At 31.0% G+C, this 25,939-nt stretch overlaps 2 protein-coding genes across 3 annotated transcripts; one reads left to right on the top strand and one right to left on the bottom strand.

The window, feature by feature from the left end:
* The first annotated feature begins 1,605 nt into the window (after positions 1-1,605).
* RAD5 (DNA/RNA helicase protein) lies at positions 1,606-6,906 on the top strand. Of its 2 annotated transcripts, none has more exons than XM_078960323.1 (19): positions 1,606-2,412; positions 2,502-2,635; positions 2,716-2,767; positions 2,938-3,138; positions 3,219-3,370; positions 3,467-3,551; positions 3,642-3,890; positions 3,981-4,127; positions 4,214-4,369; positions 4,450-4,517; positions 4,603-4,725; positions 4,951-5,050; positions 5,129-5,241; positions 5,340-5,633; positions 5,759-5,959; positions 6,040-6,133; positions 6,206-6,277; positions 6,360-6,458; positions 6,609-6,906. In XM_078960323.1, the coding sequence occupies exons 1-19, from the start codon at positions 1,846-1,848 to the stop codon at positions 6,729-6,731; spliced, it is 3,030 nt and encodes a 1,009-aa protein (XP_078816449.1). In that variant the 5' UTR covers positions 1,606-1,845; the 3' UTR covers positions 6,732-6,906. The 2 variants fall into 2 exon arrangements, with proteins under 2 accessions (XP_078816449.1, XP_078816448.1); XM_078960322.1 differs by having other exon boundaries at positions 2,716-2,851.
* A 9,490-nt stretch (positions 6,907-16,396) lies between these two features.
* Positions 16,397-24,961, bottom strand: LOC145001946 (Transmembrane amino acid transporter family protein). The gene is made up of 7 exons (XM_078961274.1): positions 24,656-24,961; positions 23,034-23,264; positions 18,652-18,749; positions 17,592-17,778; positions 17,375-17,505; positions 17,076-17,312; positions 16,397-16,988 (listed from the first exon to the last, which is right to left on the bottom strand). The coding sequence occupies exons 1-7, from the start codon at positions 24,798-24,800 to the stop codon at positions 16,608-16,610; spliced, it is 1,410 nt and encodes a 469-aa protein (XP_078817400.1). The 5' UTR covers positions 24,801-24,961; the 3' UTR covers positions 16,397-16,607.
* Positions 24,962-25,939: the final 978 nt, after the last annotated feature.

The raw sequence follows: 25,939 nt of genomic DNA, 5'->3' as shown, positions 1-25,939 counted from the left end.
TAGGGTCAAGCTTTCACAACCTGTATATTGTTTCAACATGACACATTTCCTAGGTCTAGTTTGTAGACTTGTAATTTATGTTGTATTATTTCAAGAATGTTGTATAGTTGTTTAAGAATATTAGTATAATAACTGTTCATATATGTATAGTGTAATTCAAAAAAGGAATCGTTATAGTAAATCTAAAATTAAAATGACATTTTTTTCAAGAATGTCATTGATTACCTAAACTCCAATTAGTTTCCAAAAGATTGGGATTTAATTTTTTGTTAATGATTTGACTAAGTTGCATAAAACATAAATTTCATTTTATCTCTCTTAAAAAAATATATGTTTTACTCTTCTAATAACCATTTTTAATATAAATATAATTAATATGAAAGATAATTATAATTATGGTATGTTAATCATAAATATACAAATGAACATAACCATTAAATGTCATAAAATGGCCACCATTAATAATTTATTTGTTCTTTAAGTCATTAAACTTCTAATTGTTTCAAAAAGACAAACAAACTTATATTTTTTGGTTTCATGATACTGTTGAGTATATTTTTTTTACCAGGGATACACGTTCTCAACCTACGTGGATTCCACATCACGAGTCATGTCCATGTAGACAATGTTATAGTGAAACAAAAAGAAATTTTTTTATTGGTATAATTGGATACAAGTAAAGTTTAGTAGATATTTGTAAAGGTACGAGCAACATTAATATATGACAAAAGTTGAAATGTAGCTCTTTCATCGTTCAAGAGTAGCAAAGATTTCATCCATCGCAAATTCTCATTTATAAAATACACAAAAACAACAATATGATGCTCCAATCAACCCACAACCTTCATCTATAATAGGTTGTTTTTAGAATCCATAAAGTTACATCAATAGAGTTTATCGATATCAACCAACATTGGTATCATACATTACTCGTGGGTGAATTGATTACAGATGATACTTTAAAATTACGTTTTGACACAATTACTTAGAGTCCACAAGCTTTTCAAAAAAATGTTATTTGAGCATTCTTTTTTAATCATAAGTTAGTTTCAAACTAATAAAAGGTTCTTAATTATAAATATGTAAGCTTTGTGTGACCAACCTTTCGTTTAAAAGAAAAAATATCATAAAGTGGAAACTAATATTACTTTATTTTTTTTTAAACCACTAAATTTTTAATTGTATCCAACTGACCGATAAATTTTTTCTTTTGGTTTCATTACACCATTATCTATGTGGACATGACTGGTGACGTGAAGTCCATTTAGGTTGCGAACGGAATGGTATAATGAAACCAAAAAAAGAAATTTGTTGGTGAAGTGGTTATGAAAGTAAAAATTTTATGATTTAAAAAACACATAAAATATTATTGGTAGTAATTTTTATTACATTTTTCCTTTGTAATAAGTCATGCAGATCAACTTCATTTTATATATTCCATAGAATTTAAATAGCAATATATCTTATCTCTCCAACGAATTAATATTAACGACTAACTAATAACAGCTACACCCAGTTAATACAATTTCTGAAATCCACATTTCGAAAGAAAAAATAATAATAAGAGAAGGAAAAAAAGGAATGCGCCAATTTATAATGGCGGGAAACATATCTAATATGCGAGCGAAGATAAAAGTCCTCTTCCTTTGTAATCAGATCCACCTAGATTTATGAAGCCCTAAAACCCTCTTCTTCCTACCGATTTTGTTCCCATTTTAACACAAGTCACAAGCCACACGAGAAGAAGCACATAAATTTATGATCAATTGGCGCGTATTTACTCAATTTATTTCAGTTAGGGTTAGGGTTTAGGAAAATTTCCACAGTTACAATCAAGATATTGTAATGGCGAACAAAATCACCGATGAATTAATCACAACGGTTCAATCCATCGTAGGCCAAGATTATTCAAAGATGGATGTACTCAGAGCTCTTCACATGGCGAACAACGATGCCACTGCCGCAATTAACATAATCTTTGACACCCCAAGTTTCAAAAGATCAGAACCCCCAAAGCCAAAGACCCCAATGCTCTCGAGTCGTAATGCAACTGTGAAGACACAAACTCCGGTTACCAGTTCCAAAACGAATAGTGTAATAAGTCGTTCTGTAGATGACGAACCTTGTACAAGCAGGTCAGTGGCGCCGGAGCGTGAAGTTGTCAAGGGAAACGAAATCGTGAATAATCTAACTGGAAGTAGCAAGTGGTGGTTTGTGGGTTGTTGTGAAGTGGCGGGGTTGTCTACATGTAAAGGAAGTAAGATAAAACCCGGTGATCAATTGAATTTTACATTTCCACCTGAGAAATCTCTGAGTGGACCCTCTCCGGCCAAGTTTGGTAGCGGCGGCCGTGGCAGGCAGCCCTCTGCCTGTTCAGAGATTGTGAGGTTTTCTACATCAGCCTCCGGAGAGGTGATGTACGCTGAACACATATCTTTATTTCTTTGTAATTATAATTAAACTGTCCCTGATAAGCTGATAGTCATCTTCATCTTGAGCAGATTGGTCGGATCCCAAATGAATGGTCTCGATGCCTTTTGCCTCTTGTTAGAGATAAGAAGATTCAAATTCAAGGTTTTTGTAAATCTGCTCCAAATAATCTAGGTCTTATGGATACCATTAATCTGTCTATCAGGTATGTTTGTGACTTTGTGGTGTTATTACCTAAAATCACCTACTTTTTTCTGATTTTGATGTTAATATTTGTTCAAACAGTGTTTACATCAACAGTTCCATATTGCACAAAAGCCATCAGACATCTGTCAAGGTACCCACCAGTTCAGTTGATGAAACCTCCATCCAACCTCTTCCTACTTTATTCCGGTTACTTGGACTAGATCCTTTCAAAAAGGTATTACATTTTCATAATTTACCAAAATACCCCTTCGTTGGTTGGAATTTGGAAATGCTCATTCTTTTGTCCTTGATTGTAATTAGGCAGAATTTACACCTACTGACTTATACACAAGGAAGCGAAGATTAGACATAAAGGATTCTTCTGTTGCTCTTCCTCCATTGCTCAATGCTCCCAAACTCAAAAACTCATCTTCAAATGGAACTTCAGTTGAAACCGAAGAGACAATTTCAGATAATGATCTGGACAATATTGTTGGTGTTGCAAATGGCTCTGAGTTAGAGGTATCAATATGAATATCATTTCATCTTAATAACTTTTATGTCTTAACAAAGAGTCTGAACTTGTTCATATTATGTTTTAGGAAATGGAACCTCCTAATACTCTATTGTGTGAGCTTCGCCCCTATCAAAAACAAGCACTTCATTTCATGGTTAATTTAGAAAAAGGACCATGTGTTGATGATGCAGCTACTACTCTTCATCCATGTTGGGATGCATATCATCTTGCAGACAAGTATGTTTTATTTTTCTTGTTTCATTAGATTCTTTTTTTTTTTTTTTTTTTTTTTTTTTTTATGTGTTTTACATTGATGTTTTTTCTTGTATACAGGAGGAAATTCATAGTGTATGTGAATTCATTTTCTGGAGAAGCTACTGTTGAATTTCCAAGTACCCTTCAAATGGCAAGAGGAGGAGTATGTGACTATGTTCTTGCTTATAATTACATTTTTGCCATGTTTTATTATATACACAACTGATTTGAATTTTGACATGATAATATAAAGATTTTGGCAGATTCAATGGGGCTTGGAAAGACTATAATGACAATATCACTCCTTCTTGCTCATACTGAAAAAGGTGGATCGTTAGATAAAGATTCCAGCAGTGAAATCAATGGCTCAGATCAATCTTCATCATCTCCAAAAAAAGCAGCTAAATTTTCTGGTTTTGATAAGCTTAGAAAGCAGAAACAATCACTCATTGGTGGTGGGAATCTTATCATATGTCCCATGACTCTTATAGGTCAATGGAAGGTAAAAAAAAAAAATTCTTGAACTTCACATTTCAAAGTTTTTGTAAAATAAGTTGTTTAAAAATTTAATGTTTGTGAACATTGGTAATAGGCAGAGATTGAAAGCCATTCAGAACCAGGGACTTTGTCAATTTATGTTCACTATGGGCAAAGTCGTCCAAAAGATGCCAAAATATTAGCTCAGAGTGATGTTGTGTTAACCACATATGGAGTTGTAGCTTCAGAATTTTCATCTGAGGTAACTTTGAATAGTTTCTGTTTTTACTAAAATGAGAAACTATAAACTTTGTGTTTGTTTTATATTTTATATTTTTATATTTTTAGAATGCTGAAGAACGTGGTGGACTTTATTCTGTGAGGTGGTTTAGGGTGGTGCTTGATGAAGCACACACAATAAAATCTTCAAAAAGTCAAATTTCCATGGCGGCAGCTACCCTTGTTGCTGACCGGAGATGGTGTTTGACCGGGACCCCTATTCAAGTATGACTTTGGTCAACATTTTTACTTTAAAAAAAAATGTATTATAGATTATGATTTTATACTCTTATGAATTGTTATAGAACAATTTGGAGGACATTTTCAGCCTTCTTCGGTTCTTAAGGATTGAACCATGGGGGAGCTGGTCTTGGTATGTTTTTTTATTTAAAAAAAATTGAAAATAAGTTTCTTTTGGTTTATATAATTTCTTTTATATTTGTGTATTATATAAATAGGTGGAACAAGCTAATTCAGAAACCTTTTGAGGATGGAGATGAAAGGGGTTTAAGTTTGGTCCAAAACATTTTAAGACCAATAATGTTAAGAAGAACAAAGTTTAGCACAGACAAAGAAGGAAGGTTAGAAATTATAAACTCATAAGTCCTCTTATTTTGAGTAAATTACAAAAATGGTCCTTGAGTATCGTTGTTTATTGCAACTTCAGTCCCCAAAAGTTTTCTCTTGCAGTTATAGTCCTTATTTTTGTTTTTTGTAACTATGTTGGTTGTAATTTTATCATATTTCTTAATGATATCGCCTTTATTCCAAGTAAAATGACTATATTACCCTTGTTATTGTCACAGGCCTATATTAGTTCTCCCACCTGCTGACATGCAGGTAATATATTGCCAACAAACAGAATCCGAAAAAGATTTCTACGATGCTCTTTTTAAGAGATCCAAGGTACCCCATTTTATAAACTTTGTAGTCTTTTTATCTTTTCTGCTATCTAATAATCTGTATTTTTTTTACAAATCTTAGGTGAAATTCGATCAATTTGTTGAACAAGGACGTGTTCTTCACAATTATGCTTCCATTTTGGAGCTACTTTTACGCCTTCGCCAATGCTGCGATCACCCGTTTCTTGTAATGAGGTCAGAAAAATACAAACATGACATCATCTTATGAATAAAATTTTAGGTCATGATTTGTAATCTGTAATGAGAATTTATGGTTTTGAATCTTGACACAGTCGAGGTGACACTCAAGAGTTTTCAGATTTAGATAAGTTAGCAAAACGGTTTCTTAGAGGTGGTGGTAATACTAATAGTAATAAGGACACCATGGAAGAAGGTAAAGAAATGCCTTCAAAAGCTTACATACAAGAAGTTGTTGAGGAATTAAGAAAAGGGGAACAAGGGGAATGTCCGATTTGTCTTGAAGCTTTTGAAGATGCAGTTTTAACACCATGTGCTCATAGATTATGTCGCGAGTGTCTCTTATCAAGTTGGAGAACCCCTGCTTCAGGTCTCTGCCCTGTTTGCAGGTATAATAAGTAACTTTACAATTTTTTTTTTCTTTTAAATGTTGTTGGGTAGGGGTAAATTGGTCTTTTTTTTTTATTAAAAAAAAACTAAGGGGTGACATTATATATATATCTTTGTTTGGCAGAAAGTCAGTGAGTAAACAGGAACTTATCACTGCACCAACTGACAGTCGATTTCGAGTTGATGTTGACAAAAATTGGGTGGAATCATCAAAAGTTTCTGCACTTTTGAAAGATCTAGAAAGTTTTCGGTCAACAGGGTCAAAAAGCATTGTTTTTAGTCAGTGGACTGCTTTTTTAGACCTTCTTCAGATCCCTCTTTCTAGGTAATCATCTCATGATATGACATGACATGATATAATATGATATGACATGACATGATTGTGTTTGTGAAAAATGTGTCCAGGAATAATATTACATTTGTTCGATTGGATGGAACTTTAAATCAGCAACAGCGTGAAAAAGTCATAAAGCAGTTTTCAGAAGAAAGTCATATTCTGGTGTGTAACTATCACCTTTTTAATGGTTTTGTGAGTTTTATTTTTAATATATGTTGGTATATGATGATACAGGTATTGTTAATGTCATTGAAGGCTGGAGGAGTTGGAATTAATCTAACAGCAGCATCTAATGCGTTTGTCATGGTATGTACAAAAGATAATAAGAAATTGCTTTTTAATTTTTTTAAAAAAAAATTCTGGTTTACTATTTTTTTTGTATGTTTAGGATCCTTGGTGGAATCCTGCTGTTGAAGAACAAGCTGTGATGCGCATACACAGAATTGGACAAACAAAAAGTGTTTCAATCAAACGTTTTATTGTCAAGGTACAACTTATTTTATATTTTTATTAATTTTCCTGTTATTTTTCAACACATGAAAGAAGCCTAGTGTTAAATACATAGGGTAAGTAGGATGCTATAATTGGGTAGATTTTTTTTTTTTTTTTTTAATATTTAAAATATGTATTTATTTAGGGTACGGTGGAGGAAAGAATGGAGGCAGTACAAGCGCGAAAACAACGGTTAATTTCTGGTGCCTTGACAGACCAAGAGGTTCGAAGTGCACGTATTGAGGAGCTTAAGATGCTTTTCACTTGATTTTAATTTTCTATTTTTGAATTGCTAATTTTGCTTCATATATTTAAATATTATACTTTTTTTTTGTTCTAGTTTATATAGGGTTTATGATACAAATTTGTATAGTTGAATACTTGAATTATGTAATTGTTGTCAATTTTGAAGTTAAGGATTGCTTTTGTGATGTTTGGGACAATTATGTTGTGGTATGTGACCTAATTGAGAATTGTTATAAAAATAAGGAAGTATTAATTGTTGTGATATATCGATCTTCTAAAAAGAGTTTCATCAAAATGGATTAATATCGTTAAATACAAGTTTCATTTGGCTTTCAAGAATCAATTCGGCCAATTGCATTCGGCCCAACCACCTCATCACTCGGTTTTTTTTCCAAATGTTACCAACTTTTCTTTATGTAGTTTTTCTTCCTCGAGGAAATAAATAAAGTGGTTTGGGATTGTAAGGTTGATAAAGTTCTGGATCTTGATGAGCTTACTTTTGGATTCTTCAAAAGGTACCGAGATTTTGTCCAAGATGACATTAATTTGGTGTTGGATTTTCAAAATTCTAGCATGATCCTAAAAGGTGTTAACTAGAGATGATCATACAACCCGTTGGACCGGACCGGATCGGAAAAAACCTGGGATCGGACCCGGACCGAACCGGATATTCTTATATGTGGGCCGGTTTTCAGGTTTTGTTTTTTACAAAAATCGGGTTTCGGGTTTGGACTGGAATAAAGTTGTTAACCCGGACCGGACCGGAAATCAAAACTTATTAATAAGTTAATAATATTATTTCCTTAATTCCTTTTTTGAGCGTACAAAAAAAAAAAAAAAAACCAATTGAAGCCTATACACAAAATTATAATAAAAACCCTATCGACGACTTGATTTCTTTGGGTTCATTCTTAGTGTCAATCGATGATTTCTTCCATCAGCCACTAATCTTCTACTCTCTAATACTTCCTCTCCTCTATAATTCCTCTATAATGGTGATTGCAAATTGGGTTGGTTCCATGGAAGATAAAAGTCAAGTAAGTGTAAATATTTTTATGTCTTATGTCGTAACTCGTAATGTATATTTAATCGTGCATCGTTTTTTTTTTTTATGTTTTAATCATGGGTAATTGGATAATAAAGTTAATATGTATCTCTCTTGAATGATAATAATGCAAAGAATGATAAGTGGGGCTTTTAATTGCTATAAATGTAATACAACATACACAAACTACAGCGAATGCCCCATGTGGTGGAACTAATTGCCAACCAATAGTATGATGATTCAACTTTCATCTTCTCTTATCGAGGATTCAACTTTTGAGATTTGAGATTTGAGATTTTTTTATTATTTAATTTCTACTTTTGAGATTTTTTTTTAATTATTAACTATTTATATAATATGGTAATTGTTACTGTATTTGTTGTTTGTTAAGATTATATATATAAAACAATAGATTTGAAAATGACAGGACATGAAAATTTAAAATTTTGAAGTTTAATAGTTCTTGATTTGAATATTTAATGAAAAGAAATAAGGACTTTATTGTTTTAGTTGTCGATTGAAGTATTTGAAATTTCATTTTGCTTTAATGTATGTTATATTAAAGAAGTATAGGCTTCATAATGCTATACATATATAATTAATCAGAGACTTCATCTCCTCTCAACAAGGATTAAACTTTCATCCTCTTAATGATGATTCAATCTATCGTCTTCAACATGTGCTTCTGGAACACTAACTGCATCCGGGTTAATAAGTTAGAAAAGATGTAACAAATAGTCATTGATTGGTTTGCATTGAGAACGAAGAAAAAAATAATTTGTATTTTGTGTCTTGTCTTGAGCTCGTGATCGTGCATGCTTGTATAAGTGAGTATTCTTTAGTATTGTTGATTTTTGATGTTGTAATGGCTAATGTTAAAATTGTTGAATGATTGTTCATTTTTGATATTGTAACGACTAATGTTAAATTGTTGATTTTTGTTTCTTAAATGCCTTATGTTCAATGCCTAAGTAATTGTTTTTACTTTATTGTATTGTAGGATGATGATGTCTTTGTTGATAACATCCCACGTATTATTGATGATGATGATGTTGATACTGACAAAGGAGACATAAATATTGAAGATAACACGATATTGCCAAAGAAAGAAAATAAAAGAAAACGGGCACCACAAAAAAAAAGGTCAAAATGTTAGGATTCAATGGAAGTGGTTATGGACGAAGATGGAAAGAAAACCAATAAATCTAACTCTAAGTGTAAGCATTGCTTTAAAGTCTTTAATTCCGATGTAAACATAAATGGAACTTCTAGCTTACTTAGACGTGCAAGAAAATGCAAACAAAATCCGGATAATATTAAAGGGCAAAATACTTTACAATTTAAAAAACAACCTTTTGGGGATGGTACTAGTGTCACCGTATGGAAACACGATGAAGACAGGATTAAAAAAGCTATGTTAAACCTATTTGTTGTGGGTGAACTCCCGTTTAAATTTGTGGAAAATGAAGCTTTTATAGAGTACACAAATGCTCTAAACGGGAAAGTCAAAATACCATCTAGACATAAAATCAGCCGTGATGTTGCCAAGTTTTATGTTGAAGAAAGGAAGAAGTTGTTAACTTTCTTTGCTAATCCACACAACATGATACATTTGACAACCGATAGTTGGACTTCATCGTGTCAAAAAACGAATTACATGGTTGTTATGGGGCACTTCATAGATAACGATTGGGTCATGCATAAAATGATTTTAAATTTTAGACCAATAGATACTCATGTGGGAGAAGACATGGGACGTTTGTTACTTGAATGCATACATGAGTGGGGGATAAAAAATGTGATGACTATGAGTGTGGACAATGCCACTACAAATGACAAAGCATTGGAATTCTTGACCAAAAAACTTCCAAACTTGTATGAAGGTAGAAAACATTTTTACGTTAGATGTGTGGCTCATATTTTGAACTTAATTGTGAAAGATGGGTTAAAATATCACAATATCCATGTGTCATGTATTCAAAGAGCGGTGAAATACATTAGATATTCAACTGCTAGAATTAGGAAGTTTAAAAAATGTATGAAAGATTCCAACTTAGAAGGGTATAAGTTTTTATGTGGATAGTGTCCAACGAGGTGGAATTCGACACTCGAGTTGTTGAAGAGCGCTTTGAACTTAAAAGATGCTTTTTTTGAATATGAAGTTAAAGGTAAAAATGTTTTTTTTTGTTGTTGTTATTTTTTACAAATAAAAGCTCTTAGAGTGCAGTTTTTTTTTAATTAATATTGCTGTTTTTTTTTGTTGTTGTGTTTTTTTGTAGACACCTCATTTGCACGTGATCTAAGTAGAGTCCCGCAACGTACCGATTTCGAAGTGATAGAAGAGGTTATAACGTTTCTTGAAAAGTTCAAAACAAAAACGGAGATGTTGTCGGCTTCATCAAAACCGTTGGTACAAATTGTTTTACGGGAAATTATAGATGTTGACCAACATCTAGAAACGTGTTCAACAAAAGTGCATGTTTGTCATATGATCTCGGACATGCGTACCAAATACAATAAGTATTGAGGTTCAATAGAAAATTTGAATGATTTCACGTGTTTTGCCGTATTATTGGACCCCCAAATGAAGTCCATCTTTTTGTCAGTTATTATCAAGAAGATGATCGAAAACACAAGAACGGAAGAAAACATATTGTTGGAAAGCACCATAAAATTGAATACGATGTCTACGGTGCGGGAAATTGAAAAAAGAAAGGAAAATTTATTTAAAACCTATGAAGAAAAATATGTAAATGTAGGTTCGTCTCAAAAAGTAAAAGAAGTTGTAAGTTGTGATGTGGGTAACAATTTTTTGGACGCTATCTTGATGGGACAAGGAGACACGTCGGCGACAGTTGAAAATGAATTGAGAAGAAATTTAAATGAACCTAGAGTGACTTTTGATAAAAATTTCGACATCCTAGATTGGTGGAAAAAAATGCATTGCGTTTTCCGATCATCGCTCGTATGGCAAAAGGTAATTCTACATTTAACTTCGTTTTCTTTTAGTTAAGTTATAAATTATTATATTTATAATTTTATGATGGTTTGTTGTTAGATATTTTATCCATACAAGTGACGACCGTGGCGTCGGAATCCGCTTTTAGTACTTGCGGTCGAATTCTAGATGAGTATAGAACACGTTTGAATACACTTATGTTTTCTATTCTTAACCCAAGAAAAAAAAGAAAATAATGTTTCAAATAATTGATCTTTCATCGCCTTGCATGGAGCCAAGTTAGCTAATGCTTTTTAGGGGTCAAGGTGGGGAATTAGGTTTTGTAGGTTTCAAATATCTTTTATGCAGATGATACCATGTGACTAGAATGTGGAGAATGATAGGTGTATTGTTAAAGTTTAAAGGTGATTTTTGACGTTGAAAACCAACTCACATAAAAGTAAGTTGATTGATGTTGGAGTGAACTTTTCTCAGGTTGAAGAATTGCAGGTTTTATTGGGTGTTCAACAACTTAGATACCTTTTATTTACCTTGGGCTTCCTGTGGGAAGAATTTGAATCGTATCAACCCTTTGATGGATGAGCGGAAACTCTCTTAGCCAGTCAGAAGAAAGTCACGACAAGTAAAAAACAAAAGGGAGGTCTTGGTGTGGGAAACATCTGCTCTTTAAATTATGCTCTTTTATTCAAGTGGATGTGACGATTTTTTGAGTATGGTGATTCTTTGTGATAAAAACGTTAAATGCAAGTAATGGTCCTTCGATTAACATTGTACCTTCTATTGTGCAATTTCAAAGTAAATGTCCTGCTCTTAATGACTTTTGTAAGATTAAGGTGTTGAATGGGCCATAAGTTTTGGTTTTATACTTGATTGTAATTACTCCGTTCAATCAACAATTTTTTATTTATTTATTTATTTATTTATTTATTTATTTATTTATTTATTTATTTTTTTATCTTTTTTGCTTTAAACATTCAACAAAATTGTTTGGTGTTTGATCCTCTCAATTTTGAATTGTGGTAGACTTATTTTCGACGAAGGGTGAGAGGGGGGTGTTGAAGATGAGATATAGAGTGGACTGTTTAAAGCATTTTTGAATTTTGTTGTTGCGGGTAAAAAAGGATGAGATCGTATGCATTGGACTTTGGATGCGAGGGGTGAGTTCTCTATTTCTTTGGTACATGTTTTTTTTTTTTTTTTGTATAATTGTAAGTTGGTTACTAATGAGGTGTCAACGAGAGGAATAATTTTGTCCTTCTCAAGTTGAATATCTTGCTTTCAAATCACATTTCTACAAGGATATTAATAAAGGTATAAATTTGAACTTTATCCTTTGTCATCTTTGTGATAATTTTATTGAGAGTGTGAGTCATTTTTTTTTATTACTTATTGTTAGTGATTAGGGTTTAGGTCCAAGCCTTTTAGGGTTTATATTAGGTCTCTTATGTAACCTTATTTATATGAGATTTAACCTCATTATTTATAAATGAAACAATTTATTATTTTACAGGGTATCAGAGCTATAAGTTAAAACCTTACTTCTGACCACAACCCATAGCCGCCACCTCCACCTCCGACGACCTTCTCTAATAGTCGTCGGAGGTGTCGTCATTATGTTCCTTATTTTTCCGTTTTTACTCTTCTCCGCCTAAATAATAAAACAGTCGGATGACACCAAACCAGAGCCCTTTTTCTTCTACTGCCTCATCTACTTCTGCCTCCTCTTCGGCCGACCACTTCTTCAGATATCTTTTCCGATTTAGCCCCTTCTGATATTGCAGTTGCCACTCTCCGATGACACCTTCTCTGTCGGGCAGCCTCTGATCTGCAGTCGTTTCTTTCTCTATCAACATTGCGGTCACCGATCTCGCCGATATTGGCTTCGTCCGCCGCAGCTCGAGCCCTTTATTTCTCACTGCCTTTCTCCGGATCCCTCTACCACCGGTTGCATGATCGTTATCGTCGTCGACGCTCCTCTCTTCGTATACAAAGGAACTACTGCTGGTCGTCGCTTCTTCTCTCTCCTTCTCCGACAAGCAATTGTTAGACGTCATCGTCATTGCTCTGCCACCGCCATTGCCGCTATCTGCATTTATGTTATGTTTTATTTTTTTTAGTTTAATCATCCCCTCCCGATCAAACTGCGCAGAGGGGGGGGGGGTCAGTGATTAGGATTTAGGCCCAAGCCCTTTAGAGTTTATATTAGGTCTCTTATGTAACCCTATTTATATGAGGTTTGACCTCTCTATTTATATGAGTTCTTTATTTCTTTGGTACATGCTTTTTGTATAATTATAAGTTGGTTACCAATGAGGTTTCAACTAGAGGAATAATTTTGTCCCTATCAAGTTGAATATCTTGCTTTAACATGTGTCTTTCAAATCACATTTCTACAAGGTTGTTGATAAAGGTATAAATTTGAACTCTATCATTTGTCATCTTTGTGATAATTTTATTGAGACTGTGAGTCATCTTTTTTATTATTATAATTATTATTCTTTTAAATTTCTAGGTCCATGCCATGACCATGGAGATTTGGAAGTTTATCGGTGAATGGTGGAATTTGTACAACTTAAATTCTAACATGGTCGTTGATTTGATTAAGTGGGCGAACAAATCGAATTTGATGCGATGCAACAAAAATTTTCAGACGTGTGGTTGTTACAACTGTTTGAGTAGTATGGAAATTTTGTAACAACTTGTCCTTTAAATGGTTTAGCCTAGAACTTGATGACATTGTGTTGTATTTTTTTATTATGAATTTGTAATAGATATAAAAAATGTAAGATGAACTAATTTGGTTGAACTCACAACCGCTATTTAGCTATTACTTTTTTTGTAAATGACAAATTTAAAGATATTTCAATTGATGACAGATATATGTTGGAAGCTCCGTTTTCATTAGATGAAGTCAAGAATGTGATTTGGAGTTGTGGTAATGATAAAGCCCCGGGACCAGATGGTTTCATCTTCAAGTTTTTGAAGGAGTTTTGGGATGTTCTTAAAGAGGATATTTTCAAGTTTTTGAAAGAGTTTGAAGCCACGAGACGATTAAGTAATGGTTGCAATTCCTTTTTTATTTCTTTAATTCCTAAAGAGCCCGATCTTTTATTTTTAAATGATTATAGGCCGATTAATCTTATTGGATGCATGTATAAAATTCCTTCTAAACTTCTTGTGTTGAGGCTTAAGAAGGTTTTGGGAAAGATTATTAGCTTGGAGCAATCGAATTATGCGGAGGACATAAGTATATACTTGATGGTCCACTTATTATTAATGAAATTTTTTTCTCAGGCAAAGAAGGTTAAGAAACAAGTTCTTATCTTCAAAGTAGATTTTAATAAGGCATTTGACTCCCTTAATTGAAGTTTTTTGGACTCGGTTCTTGATCAAATGAACTTTAGGGTCAAATGGAGAAATTGGATGAAAGGATGTATTTCTTCCGGGAAAGCTTCCATTTTGGTAAATGGTTCGCCTACGAAAGAGTTTGTTATTAGGAGGTATGAGGCAAGGAGATCCTATATCTCTTTTTCTTTTCATTATAACCATGGAGGGTCTTAACATCTCAATGAAAAAAAAATCTTGTGATAGATTCATCTTTAAAGGTATTTCTTTACCTCACAATGGTCCTACTTTATCTCCTCGTATGTATGCAAACGATGTTATGTTTGTGGGTTTTGTCAATTTGAATAGAATTCTTTGATGTTTTTATATGGCTTCGGGTTTGAAAATGAATCTCCATAAAAGTAGAGTTTTTGGTATTGGGTGGATGATCTTGATGTTATTCGATTTGCTAATATTCTTCATTGCGAGTCAACTTCTTTTCCATTTACTTACCTCAGGCTTCCTGTTGGAGCAAACATGAAACTTGCTAAGAATTGGAGTATAATTGTGGATAGATTCAAAGCAAAGTTATCTTTGTGGAAGGCTAGAAATCTTTCTTATGGAGGTAGACTCACTCTTATAAGTCCGTCTTGGAGAGTCTTCCTCTCTTTCATTTTTCACTTTTCAAGGCTCCTTCAAAGGTGATTGAGTTATTAAAGAGATTAAGAAGGCGGTTTCTTTGGGGTGGGACCGATAACAATAGGAAGATACATTGGGTTGCTTGTGAGAAAGTTACAAAACCAAAAAAAAATTTAGTGGTCTTGGGGTTGGTGATCTTCGTTCTATGAATATTTTGCTTCTTGCCAACTGGTGGTGGAGGTTAAAAACCAAAAGTAATTCTCTTTGGAAGTCTTGCATCAAAGCCTTGCATAACACCTCTTGTATTGATGGGAAACCGTTTGCCAAGTGTGGTATTCCGGGTACCTGGCTTAACATTTATCAAATTGCTTGGGAACTCAAGGATTGGGATATATCTCTTGATGAGCTTTTTTTTGTAGAAATTTGGGGAATAGTGATGAAACTCATTTTTTGAAGGACAAATGGTGTGGAGATTTGGTCTTTAATGATGATTTTCCTGTTTTATATAAGATTGAAGTTCATAAAAATTGCAAGGTCGCAGAGAGGGTTAAGATTGATGAAGGGATTGTGTTCATTGGTGATTGGAAAAAAGGCAACCAAGGATGGGAATCAAATATGATGAGCCGTTGAGATTGTGAGCTACTGTTACTTATTTGTGTCTCTTTAATTGCCCAGATATGTGGCTGTGGAAAGGCGATTCAACTATATTTTTTTATGTCCAGTCGTGGAGGAACCTAATGACGCAAAAGTTGAATGATGGCGGTAATTGTCGGGCTTCGTTTGGGTAAATTGGATTCTTATGAAAATTAATTGTTTTGTTTGGAGGATGCTTTTGAACATGATACCGGTTGCTTGCAATTTGGTTGATAAATGGATTATGCTTAACTCCACTGTCTGTGCGGAGCTGTAGAGGACATTGTCGATCACATGTTCTTCTCTTGTTCTTTTTCTTCTAAGATTTGGTTTTGGTTTTCTTCTTGGTGTGGTGTTATTCCATTGATTCCGAGTTGCAAGGAAGAGTTCTTATTGTGTTTCAGCTCCAATTATTTGCTTTCAATTGAATAAGCATAAGTCTTTATTTAAATTTATTTGTTGGTTTGATTGGTGTTCCTTTCATTTTTATGTTTGTATTGTGTAATATTTTGCTAAAAACTTGCTAATTAAAAAATCTTTTAATGTATTTGCCATTCAAAAAAAAAAACTTGTTTGTAATTTGTTTTTTTTACTAGCTCTTTACTAATTATGTATTATATAGAGGGTGTTTGAGATAACTTTTAAAATGATTTTTTGGATTTTTGATTTTTTCAAAAAACTAAAAGTTTGAAAAGTTGTTTGATAATTATAAAAGTTCTTTTAGAATGAATTTTTAACAAGAAGAAAAAGTTATGGTTTTAAAAGTAATAATTTATGATTTTTAATTACTTTTAATTTTTTAACCTTTATTCATTCAAAAGCTAATCCAAACACATTTTAAAACCTATTTTGGAAAAAACTTTCAGTTGAAAATGACTTTTTAAGTTAGAAAACAATCCCAAACTCCCCTATAATTATGCAGTAAAAAATACAAACAAAAAGTGTGATTCTACATAATATTGGTAACGTAAGGTTAGTCCAAAAGGTTCTCTATTTTATTATTACCTGAATATTTTAGAATTTTTGATTAACCACACACTTTAATTAACTTATCAATACCTTGGATTTACTATGAAACAAAAAGATATGATATTTCCAAGCGTTACATATATTATTTATCGTAGGAGTTGTTATGACTTAATAGATGCATAACTAAACCCAAATTCGACCACTAATTACCAATTACATAATACAAATTTGACTAGCGACTTATCTCTATTTTACACCCGAAAGATTTGAACCCGACCCATATTTTTTTCGGGTTATAAATTTCGTTAAAATTTTATCAATCGATCAGATCATACATTAGCAAATAGTTTATAAGTCTTGGCATCAAGGCTTATTTGTCTCACCGCAGCAACCGCCGCCGTAACTCCGACCGCCGAGAACACCACTGCTATGGTCGAGTTCAACCAAAAGATAGGGCTGCGCTTCGATGGCTTAAACGTCAGATTAAAGAACACCACCGGTAAAACAAAGTCCAATGGTAAAAACCCAAATGCTCCGATCATCGCATTAATATCTCCAAAAAATGGCAGCATTGCTGCTATCGTCGTTGCCAAAATCACAGACATCGATCTCGATACCAACCTTGGAATCACATTTCTAGCTGAGAATTCGCCGCTCTTTGGATCCGAAAACGCTCTTTCAAGAACTTCGTTCGTTGGCTGCAAGTAAACCTGCAAACAAGAAACGAAATTACACAAAAATTAGGGCAAAACCTTTGGGTTTTCTTTTCTCGCCGGTGGCAGAGTTAGCAGACTTACGACTGCAACAGCAGAGAGCTGGAGGATAGTGAAGATGTTAGTCATCATAATGAACCACCTCGGAACCAAAGGGTTCCCATCTTCATTGAGAAAATTGTTCAAAATTAAACCTCCGGCTTCGTTCCCAAACGCCCAGTAACCGGAAACCGCCACACTGAAAAACGTGACGGTGACCACCGCATAGCATACGCACAACCCCTTGAACATCTTCCCCTTCACCGGCGGTGCCAGCGTCGCCTACAAAACCCGCCAAAAATTAATCAAAGCACAAAAATTCGAAAGTGGATAAGTTTAATTACTTGTATTTCTGGAATGATTCCGTTTCCGAAAGTGGTGGCGATGATTGCCATTGCATTAAAGATTCCAAAAATTCGAGTCTCATCGTTGTTGCTCAAGGAGTAGTTCTTATGGGGTCCTTTTGAAGAACTTCCTGAAGAGAAAAACATGTGAAATGTTGTAAGAATTTGTGTTTTTAGCATTGAATTGAAGAGTGGATTGTGGAAGTGGTGGATTTACCGATGTAAATAGAAGCGGCGGTGGCGCAGGCGCTGTAGAGGAGGCATAGGATTAGAGAAAGGAGGTTGATATGGCGGAGGGAATGGAAGGATGGAATTTGTGCCAAAATCAACATTAAAATTCCAAAAATAATCACAAATTCGTAAAGCTTCATTGTTCCATTTGGATTCCATAGTATGTATATTGCCTGCAATTATGAATTTTGAAGTTATTTGGTTATTATTTGAAGTTTAAACATAATTTTAATTTTATGGTTTGTATCAAAATAATGATATCACATAAACATTTATTCATTAATAAATAGTGGTTGATAGAAAAAATAAAATAAATAATCTGTATTCATATAAAATTAATTTTTTTAGTAAGATCTTGTGTGGCAAACTAAGTGAAAAATTAGTTTTTAGCTAATAGACTAACTGGTAGATAATAAACTAGTTTATGAATAGATCGTGTTTGGTAAAAGAATAGTTCATGAATATATATATATATATATATATATATATATATATATATATATATATATATATATATATATATATATATATATATATATATATATATATATATATATAAGGGCACATTTGAAATATTATTGAAAACTCCTTAATTTTTTTTAAGTTATGTCAAAGTAGATTATAAAAAACTAACTTATAAGTTATAAGTTAAAATAGACTATTATTTTCTCAACCAATAAGTTATAATAAGCTAATTTATAAACTAACATATTTTTGCCAAATATGGCTTAACTTTTTCTTCACTGAATATAATTTTAGAAATATTTTATCTATATTTTCTTTATGTGTATTTATTTGTAGAGAAAATTACTAAATTAAGGAGAAGATGACAAACATAAACTAATCTTTTAACCATTTGTCAAGAAATAACCAAAAATAATAAATCTTTTTTTTTTTTTATCAAAATAGCTTAAGAAATAACCACAGTTTTTGGCTATTTTTAATAAATAATTAAAAAATTAAGCGAAAATTTATCTTCGTCTCATAGTTAACCGTAGTAGAATATAGTGAAATGGAATAAGTAGGACAGACAACTAAAAACTGACCTTGAGGCACTGACCTCCCAAAAGGATATTACCAACTACTGCACCATAGCATACCATGAATTGGATTGGGCCCACATAATATTTACCCCATTTTGGGCCTATCAATTAACCAAACCAGATTTTAGTAACTATCAATATGCAATCAAATACCAAACATATATTTTGTAAATTGTCCATAAAATTACATTTATTTTATTATTTTTTTTGTTTGATTTATGTTTTTATAGGAAAAATGAAACCCGTTTTCAATAAAAAATAAAAAATGTTAATATTGTGACATTCAAGTTATTGTAACATTATTATTCCAGTTCTTTAAAAGTGATTAACTTGTTTACACATAAATAATAATAATAATAATAATAATAATACTAATAATAATCAAACTTCAAACTCTGGTTAAACAAAGGTGAAAATTTGAAATTAATATTGTTTGATAAATAAATCATTAAAAAAAATCCATCATACATCTCTTAAATGAGAGTTGACACATGACAAATTATATAATGTATAATGGGGCCATTTTGTTTCTGACGTTAATTAATGTAGCGTTGTTGGCGACCATACGATCTATATCTTGTTATTTAATAATTTTGGTACTACGAAAAATGAACAAAAGAAAACATATATTGATTGTGTAAGAAAATAGTTTCCAGTAATTATATTTATAGTTTGGTTGCAAGCTAATTATCATACATATCATGATTTGCTAAAAGAACATCAAAATACAAAGGAGTGAACAAAACTAGAGTTTTCAATGGTATTTTGCAACAAACATATGAATATAAGGACAAAAAATAACTTAGTTTGTTAATACTTTAATGTTTTTTTCTCATTTAAACAAATACAACACAATACAACAGTTAATTTGTGATAAACCTAGAAAAATAACTAATCCGATTTTGAGAATGGATGGTAGATTTCTTGAGTATCTTAAAAAATTATTCTACTAATATTACCCATTTTATAGCATAAGATGATGTTTGTTTTTCAAAAGGAAAAATGTATGTGATATGATGCTATATCTGTACAAAAATATAAGATGTAGACTAAACATCTGTAGTCTGTAATAAAATACAATTTTTTTTTAAGTTTGTAGTCTGCTAAAAAAATTAATCGATAGTTTTTATTTTGATAATTCTAGTTTATAACACTGATATTTAATACTATATATATATATACACACACACACACACACATACACACGGGATATATATATATATATATATATATATATATATATATATATATATATATATATATATAGAGAGAGAGAGAGAGAGAGAGAGAGAGAGAGAGCAAGGAACCCATTGTGAACATCGAAATCCAAAGGTGATCTCCATGTATTAGTTGGATGCATATACACCATATTATAACAAAAAAAAACTTGATTTTTGCTTTTAATGTTTTAGGGTTATTTTTATCGGAAAAAATCCGAATATATCAAAATTTGTAAGATTTTGTTTTCTATGAATAGACATTCATATTGATATAGAAAAAAACGACATTTTTAACCTTCCAACTTTTTCAGTTTACAAGTATGAATTTGAATTGTGTACAAATTAAAATGTTGGCAATTACAATGTACATATGGTTATATGATATGGTATGTATTAATCTAATTAAATTTATAGGTAAATTTGAGAAAAATTAATTTACTTATGAATCTCATAAACTCATTTGTGAATAATAAAAACTTTAAAATAGTGTAAATTGCAAATGAATCTAGTTTGATTCATATGTAAATGCAAATATGTATTCAAATTCATGATTGAATGTAAATAAATTCATTTTTTGATTGTCAATAAATTAATTTGTGAAATGATCAAAGTTTAAAATAAGAAGTAATATTTACATTCAGAATACTAAAAAAACTTGAATTATATAATTTCAAATTTACAACCTGAATATAAATGAGATCATTTAAAAAAAAAAAACTATACAACTATATGGATGTATAATTATAGAAGTTAAAAAATTATAAATTTTATTATATTTAGATTTTTTTTTTCTATAAAAATAATGCTACAATGAAAAAAAAATACGGATTGATCCGTTAGATACACATCCAACTAGTAAATATAAATCAATGCCTTTGGAAATTTGCTATTTGTATTCTACGCTCACGATCTGTTTTCTTGTTACTTGTTTATATATATATATATATATATATATATATATATATATATATATATATATATATATATAATCATTATTAACAGGGAACCAATAAACCAATCTTGAATGTCGAAATTTAAAACGATCAACGATCAAGAAAAATGGATATATAATTGTACATTGGATGAATATACTCCAGATTATACCATAAAACCATATCTTTACCAAAAAACTTACATCTTTTTTTCGTTTAAATTTTTTTAAGCCATATTTTTTATCAGAAAAAATCGAATATAACGTTGTTTACGATTTTTCATCTTATTTCCAAAGAGATTCATGTTAATATATATTTTTTTTTTTGAAAAAAATGCACTTTGTTTAGTTTTTTTTTCTTTCAATATTTAAGTTTATTTTTATCCTATAAAAAACTAATTATACCAAAAATTTCAATTTTTTATCCTCATTGATTAACATCAACATTGATTAAAAAAACATCGATCAGTTCTGATTCACACTGTGAATCTGAATTGTAAATATTTCAATTTTAACATTTATAATATAAATATTATTCACATTGTGAATCTGTTCAGAGTCAAAATGTGAATCTGAGTAGATTCACATTCAGATTCATATTGTGAATCTATACAAAAATTTCATTTTTTATGTATCTATGTTTAAAAAGTACAAAAAAATAAATATAAAATTTGATATATTTATTAAATTTTTTTGATTAACAATAGGCTTTAACTTTTGAAAAAACAAAGAAATGAAATGAATTTTTTTGAAAAGCAAAATTGATTTTTTTATATCAATATAAATTTCTATAGAAAGAGTACGTAAAATCATGAAAAAATGGTATATTTGTTTTTTTTTTTCGATAAAAAAATAGCCTAAAAAGAAATTAAATGAAAAAAAAGTAAGTATGTTTTGTCTTAATTTGGTGCATGTGCATCAATTATAAAAGTCTACAACTTTTTTTTTTTTTTTTTTTTTTTTTTTTTTTTTTTTTTTTTTTTTTTGGCTGTTGATAGCTTTAAATTCTGACGTTTTAGATTGATTCTTTGATTCAATTAATAACGGTTTTCTATTGAACTTTTATATATATATATATATATATATATATATATATATATATATATATATATATATATATATAACACTTGTTTTTCTTTAAAACCTAACATGGGATGATGGTTTTAAGAAAACATATGCCGTATTTGATGTTGTAAAGAAAGTTTTACTTGATATATGTATAAGAAAGAAGTGTCCACACAAAATAACACCTAACGTGATATTCCTTTAATGTAGAAACCCTACTTAAAATTTCGTCCTCTTTTTAAAATTTTTAATGATATTTAAAGTCCATATTAATGGGCTTTGCAGGGTTTAAATGTGCTAATTGGATCATTTGTGATAGACTTGTAAAATATAATAGTATTTTTTAAAGTCCATATTAAATTATTAATGGGCTTTGCAAGGTTTAAATGTGCTAATTGGATCAATCGTGATAAACTTGTAAAATGCATTATTATTATTTTTTTTAATTAGCAAACGTCGACCAAATGTGAAAGAGGATGTGTCATTTCTTATGAGAAAATAAAACGGAGTCTTCTAAATCATAAAACAAGTTTGACTCAATAAAAATATAAATATAACCTAAATGGATCAACTGAAAATATGTAAATCAAAATTTCCATATAACCAAAATCAACTCTATTAATTCTTTTTTAATATTCATTAATAACCAAAAAAATTTAATAATTATAGGATAGATTTTCGAATACTAAAGAATAAAAATAAATATGGTTTAATATTAATTAGTAACTATTTTTTTTTTTTAATATTCATTAATAACCACAAAAAAAATATTAAATAATTATGGGATAAATTTTAGAAACGTAAGAATAATGATAAGATAAAGAAGAACTGTCTTCATGGGTCCACCTTCTTTTAATAGGCTCAAAGATTTGACCACTAAAAATGTAGACGAAATGCTTTTTCTTCTTCTTTCCAAATTGGAATACATCACTTAATATAACAAGGAAAAAGGCATTACGGTTCTATTTCTGGTCACTCTTTAGTATAAGTAAATTAATGATATAAATTATTTCAACATGATAAGAGAATCCGATTAACAACGACATATACTTTTGTTATCAATTAATTGATGCATTTCAAATAATTTCCCTTGTAAATACTCAAAAATCATATTATGAAATTCTTATTTAGTCATGTTAATTCTAAAATAAATAAAAGAAAAACGTTACCTAATATATCATATGCCATGTCACGAAACCGAAGGTGACGATTACCCAACTCAGCATGGTGTTCAAGGACAAGAGAAATGAGATTATATGAATAAAATGTCACAATTGCTCCAACCACTAAAGATAACACCCCGGCAGTCCATCCAAGTGATGCAAACGCAAACGGAAGACTCAACAATGGTGGTGCCACTATTGATGTTGTCAAATGAAAACCACTGTGCCACCATGACCCTGACATGTATCACATTATTGTTAAATGATTTGTACGTGTAAAAACATATGCATATTCATATATGATGATAAAGTTCTTGAGATCTTTATAAGAAAACCAAAATATTGAAGCGACGAATTTAAGGATTTGGAGAAGTTGATCCAAAATAATGTAAATTGAATGATCGTATATGACTTTTAATACAAACAAATATATTTCTTTTGTTATTAATAATATGAAGAAATATTGTGTATTGTGGCAATGTGGATAAAGAGATATAGTTTTATTTGTTTTTTTTTCTTTATCAAAAATAATGTTCTATTTTGGTCAAAACAATAAGTTGTTTGTAACAAACAATTAGGTAAGGGGTTTCAAAAACTTATCAATCTTTTTAATGTGAGTTGGGGTGTAAATCCAAAGCCAAAACAAGAGAAGATATTATTAGTTCCCTAACATTTAGTTTAACTAAAATCGTGATGGGTTTAGGCAAAATTTATGGACATAACTTTTAAATTAATTAGGTCTCTAATTTTTAAAGAATTAACGGTTCAACTTATTGTCGGCTTATGATCCATCTCAATGTAAGTCGATTTTTAATTATCATTTGTTTGTCTTTTGTCATGTTAAATATATATATTTTGAAAGCTTCTATTTTTCTTTTTAATTATCCTTTTATTCATATAAAATGATCATAACTGTCTTAAAATATTATTATTTTTATTAGATACTTATCATTATAGACATTTTGTATAGATATGAAAAATAAATATAAAAAATTATTCATTTTGAAATTATCAAAGATTCATAAATCCACCCATTAGATTATAGTCATTACCCTAATACCTTTTATAATAAAATACTTTTATTATACCTAATATGATCATATGCCATGTCATATGAGTTTGTTAACTGACATGGACTCATACATAGATTCTACTAAATTTTACTAATGAAAATTATTCTACTTCTTACACGTGACGCATTAAAATCGAATAGATACACAGTGACGTGTATAGTCCTGAATCTTGGAGAAAGTGACTCACTCATCAGGATATTTCATAAATTAAAAAAAAAAAAAGAGAAAATAAGTTTCTTTGATATGATCAGAGCAAATTCATATTTTTTCCAAAACGAAAAAGGACTTTGTGGTTTTCTTGAAAAAGTATTTTGGTTTTGAAGAGGGTCAGAGATAATATGCTGCTTGGCTAACAACTCCTAAGATTAATATTTGTAATAGAAAAGACCGAAAGAGCAAATTAAGTCCCTTTTCTGAGGGTGGTGATCATGAGTTAGAAAGATCATGAGTCACGACAAGAAGAAGACGATTGTAAACATGAACTTTAAGATATTACTATCAATTAAAAGATGGATTCAATACCAATAAGGTAATTAGTACTGAATGATGGCGTACCTTTGGATTTAAGAACAAATAGGGCACCAGCATCTAGTTGTTTGCCATGATGGTGGGTGGTAGTGGTGGTGGAAAAGACTTGAGCTTCTTTGATGGTTTGTTCATGCACTGCTCCAATGGAGGTTGTCGTCCCAATTGAGGCCATGAGAGAGAGAGAGAGAGAGAGAGAGAGAGAGAGAGAGATGCGAAAATGGCGCCCTAAAGGGATGCTTTCTTTAATAGCAAACAAACAAACTAAGTGTCAATCTTCTCTTCTTAGTTTCTTGCCAACCATTCATGGAAGAAAGTTGTCAAACGTGCCACTCATATCAAATACATTATCAAATACAATTTAGAGGGGGTTTGGGATTGTTTTTAAAATAACTTTTGGTTTTTAATTTTTGAAAAGCTAAAATGTATTTGGGTAGTTCAAAAGATTTTTTGGAAACAACTTTTTTACAAGAAGAAAATAAGAAGTTTATAAAAGTCACAAAATCATGATTTTTTTGTGATTTTTTATTGTTTTATCCATAAAAGTTAAATCAAAAGTGATTTTGTCAATCCAAACACAATTAAAGATCTTTTGCAAAAATCATTTTACAAAAAGTCCTTCTACAAGAAGGACTTTTGATGCTCAAAAGTAATCCCAAACACGCTCTTATTTTTGTTTATGATCACTTTTTACGTTAACGAAATTACATACATATTTCAAAAGTAATGAATATAGTATATAAATTATAGATTCTATTTTTATAATATATATTATATGTATCGTATTTAATTGTAACACTTATAAAAATCATGATAAATTTAAACTTTTTAAACCAAACAAATTCCCAAATTGTTTACAAACATAGTTTTCAAAAGCATTTCAACATTAGAGTTCCCAAAATTACCAGTGTAAAACATGGGAATGTGTATGCTCACGCCTTCGCATTTTCACCGTTATTTGAAGTACCTGAAACATAACTCAAAACTGTAAGCCAACACCTAGTGAGTTATTCCAAAATACCAACACATAACCAAATAACATATAAACAATAACGTCATGCAATGATTCCACAACTAAAAGACTGGATCACCCCTAAGCCCAAAATATAAGTTTGGCTTGCCCTCGGGGCCCACAACTTATGTATGGCTTGCTCCTCGACTAGATCAGTCCTCGGACTAAATACCATCAACCCCTCAATACGAGTCTGACATACCACCGGGTCCTCAACTCGTATCTGGAATGCTCATGATCCCTCAGTATGAGTATGACATGCCCTACCTGATCCCTAGCTCATATCACGATTGCTTCAGGGT

The sequence above is a fragment of the Lactuca saligna genome, chromosome 6 (assembly GCF_052625555.1).
Source record: "Lactuca saligna cultivar CGN05327 chromosome 6, ASM5262555v1, whole genome shotgun sequence".
Taxonomy (NCBI): Eukaryota; Viridiplantae; Streptophyta; class Magnoliopsida; order Asterales; family Asteraceae; genus Lactuca; species Lactuca saligna.
Note: the sequence above shows the minus strand (reverse complement) of the source record. Positions and strands in the feature narration are given on the sequence as shown.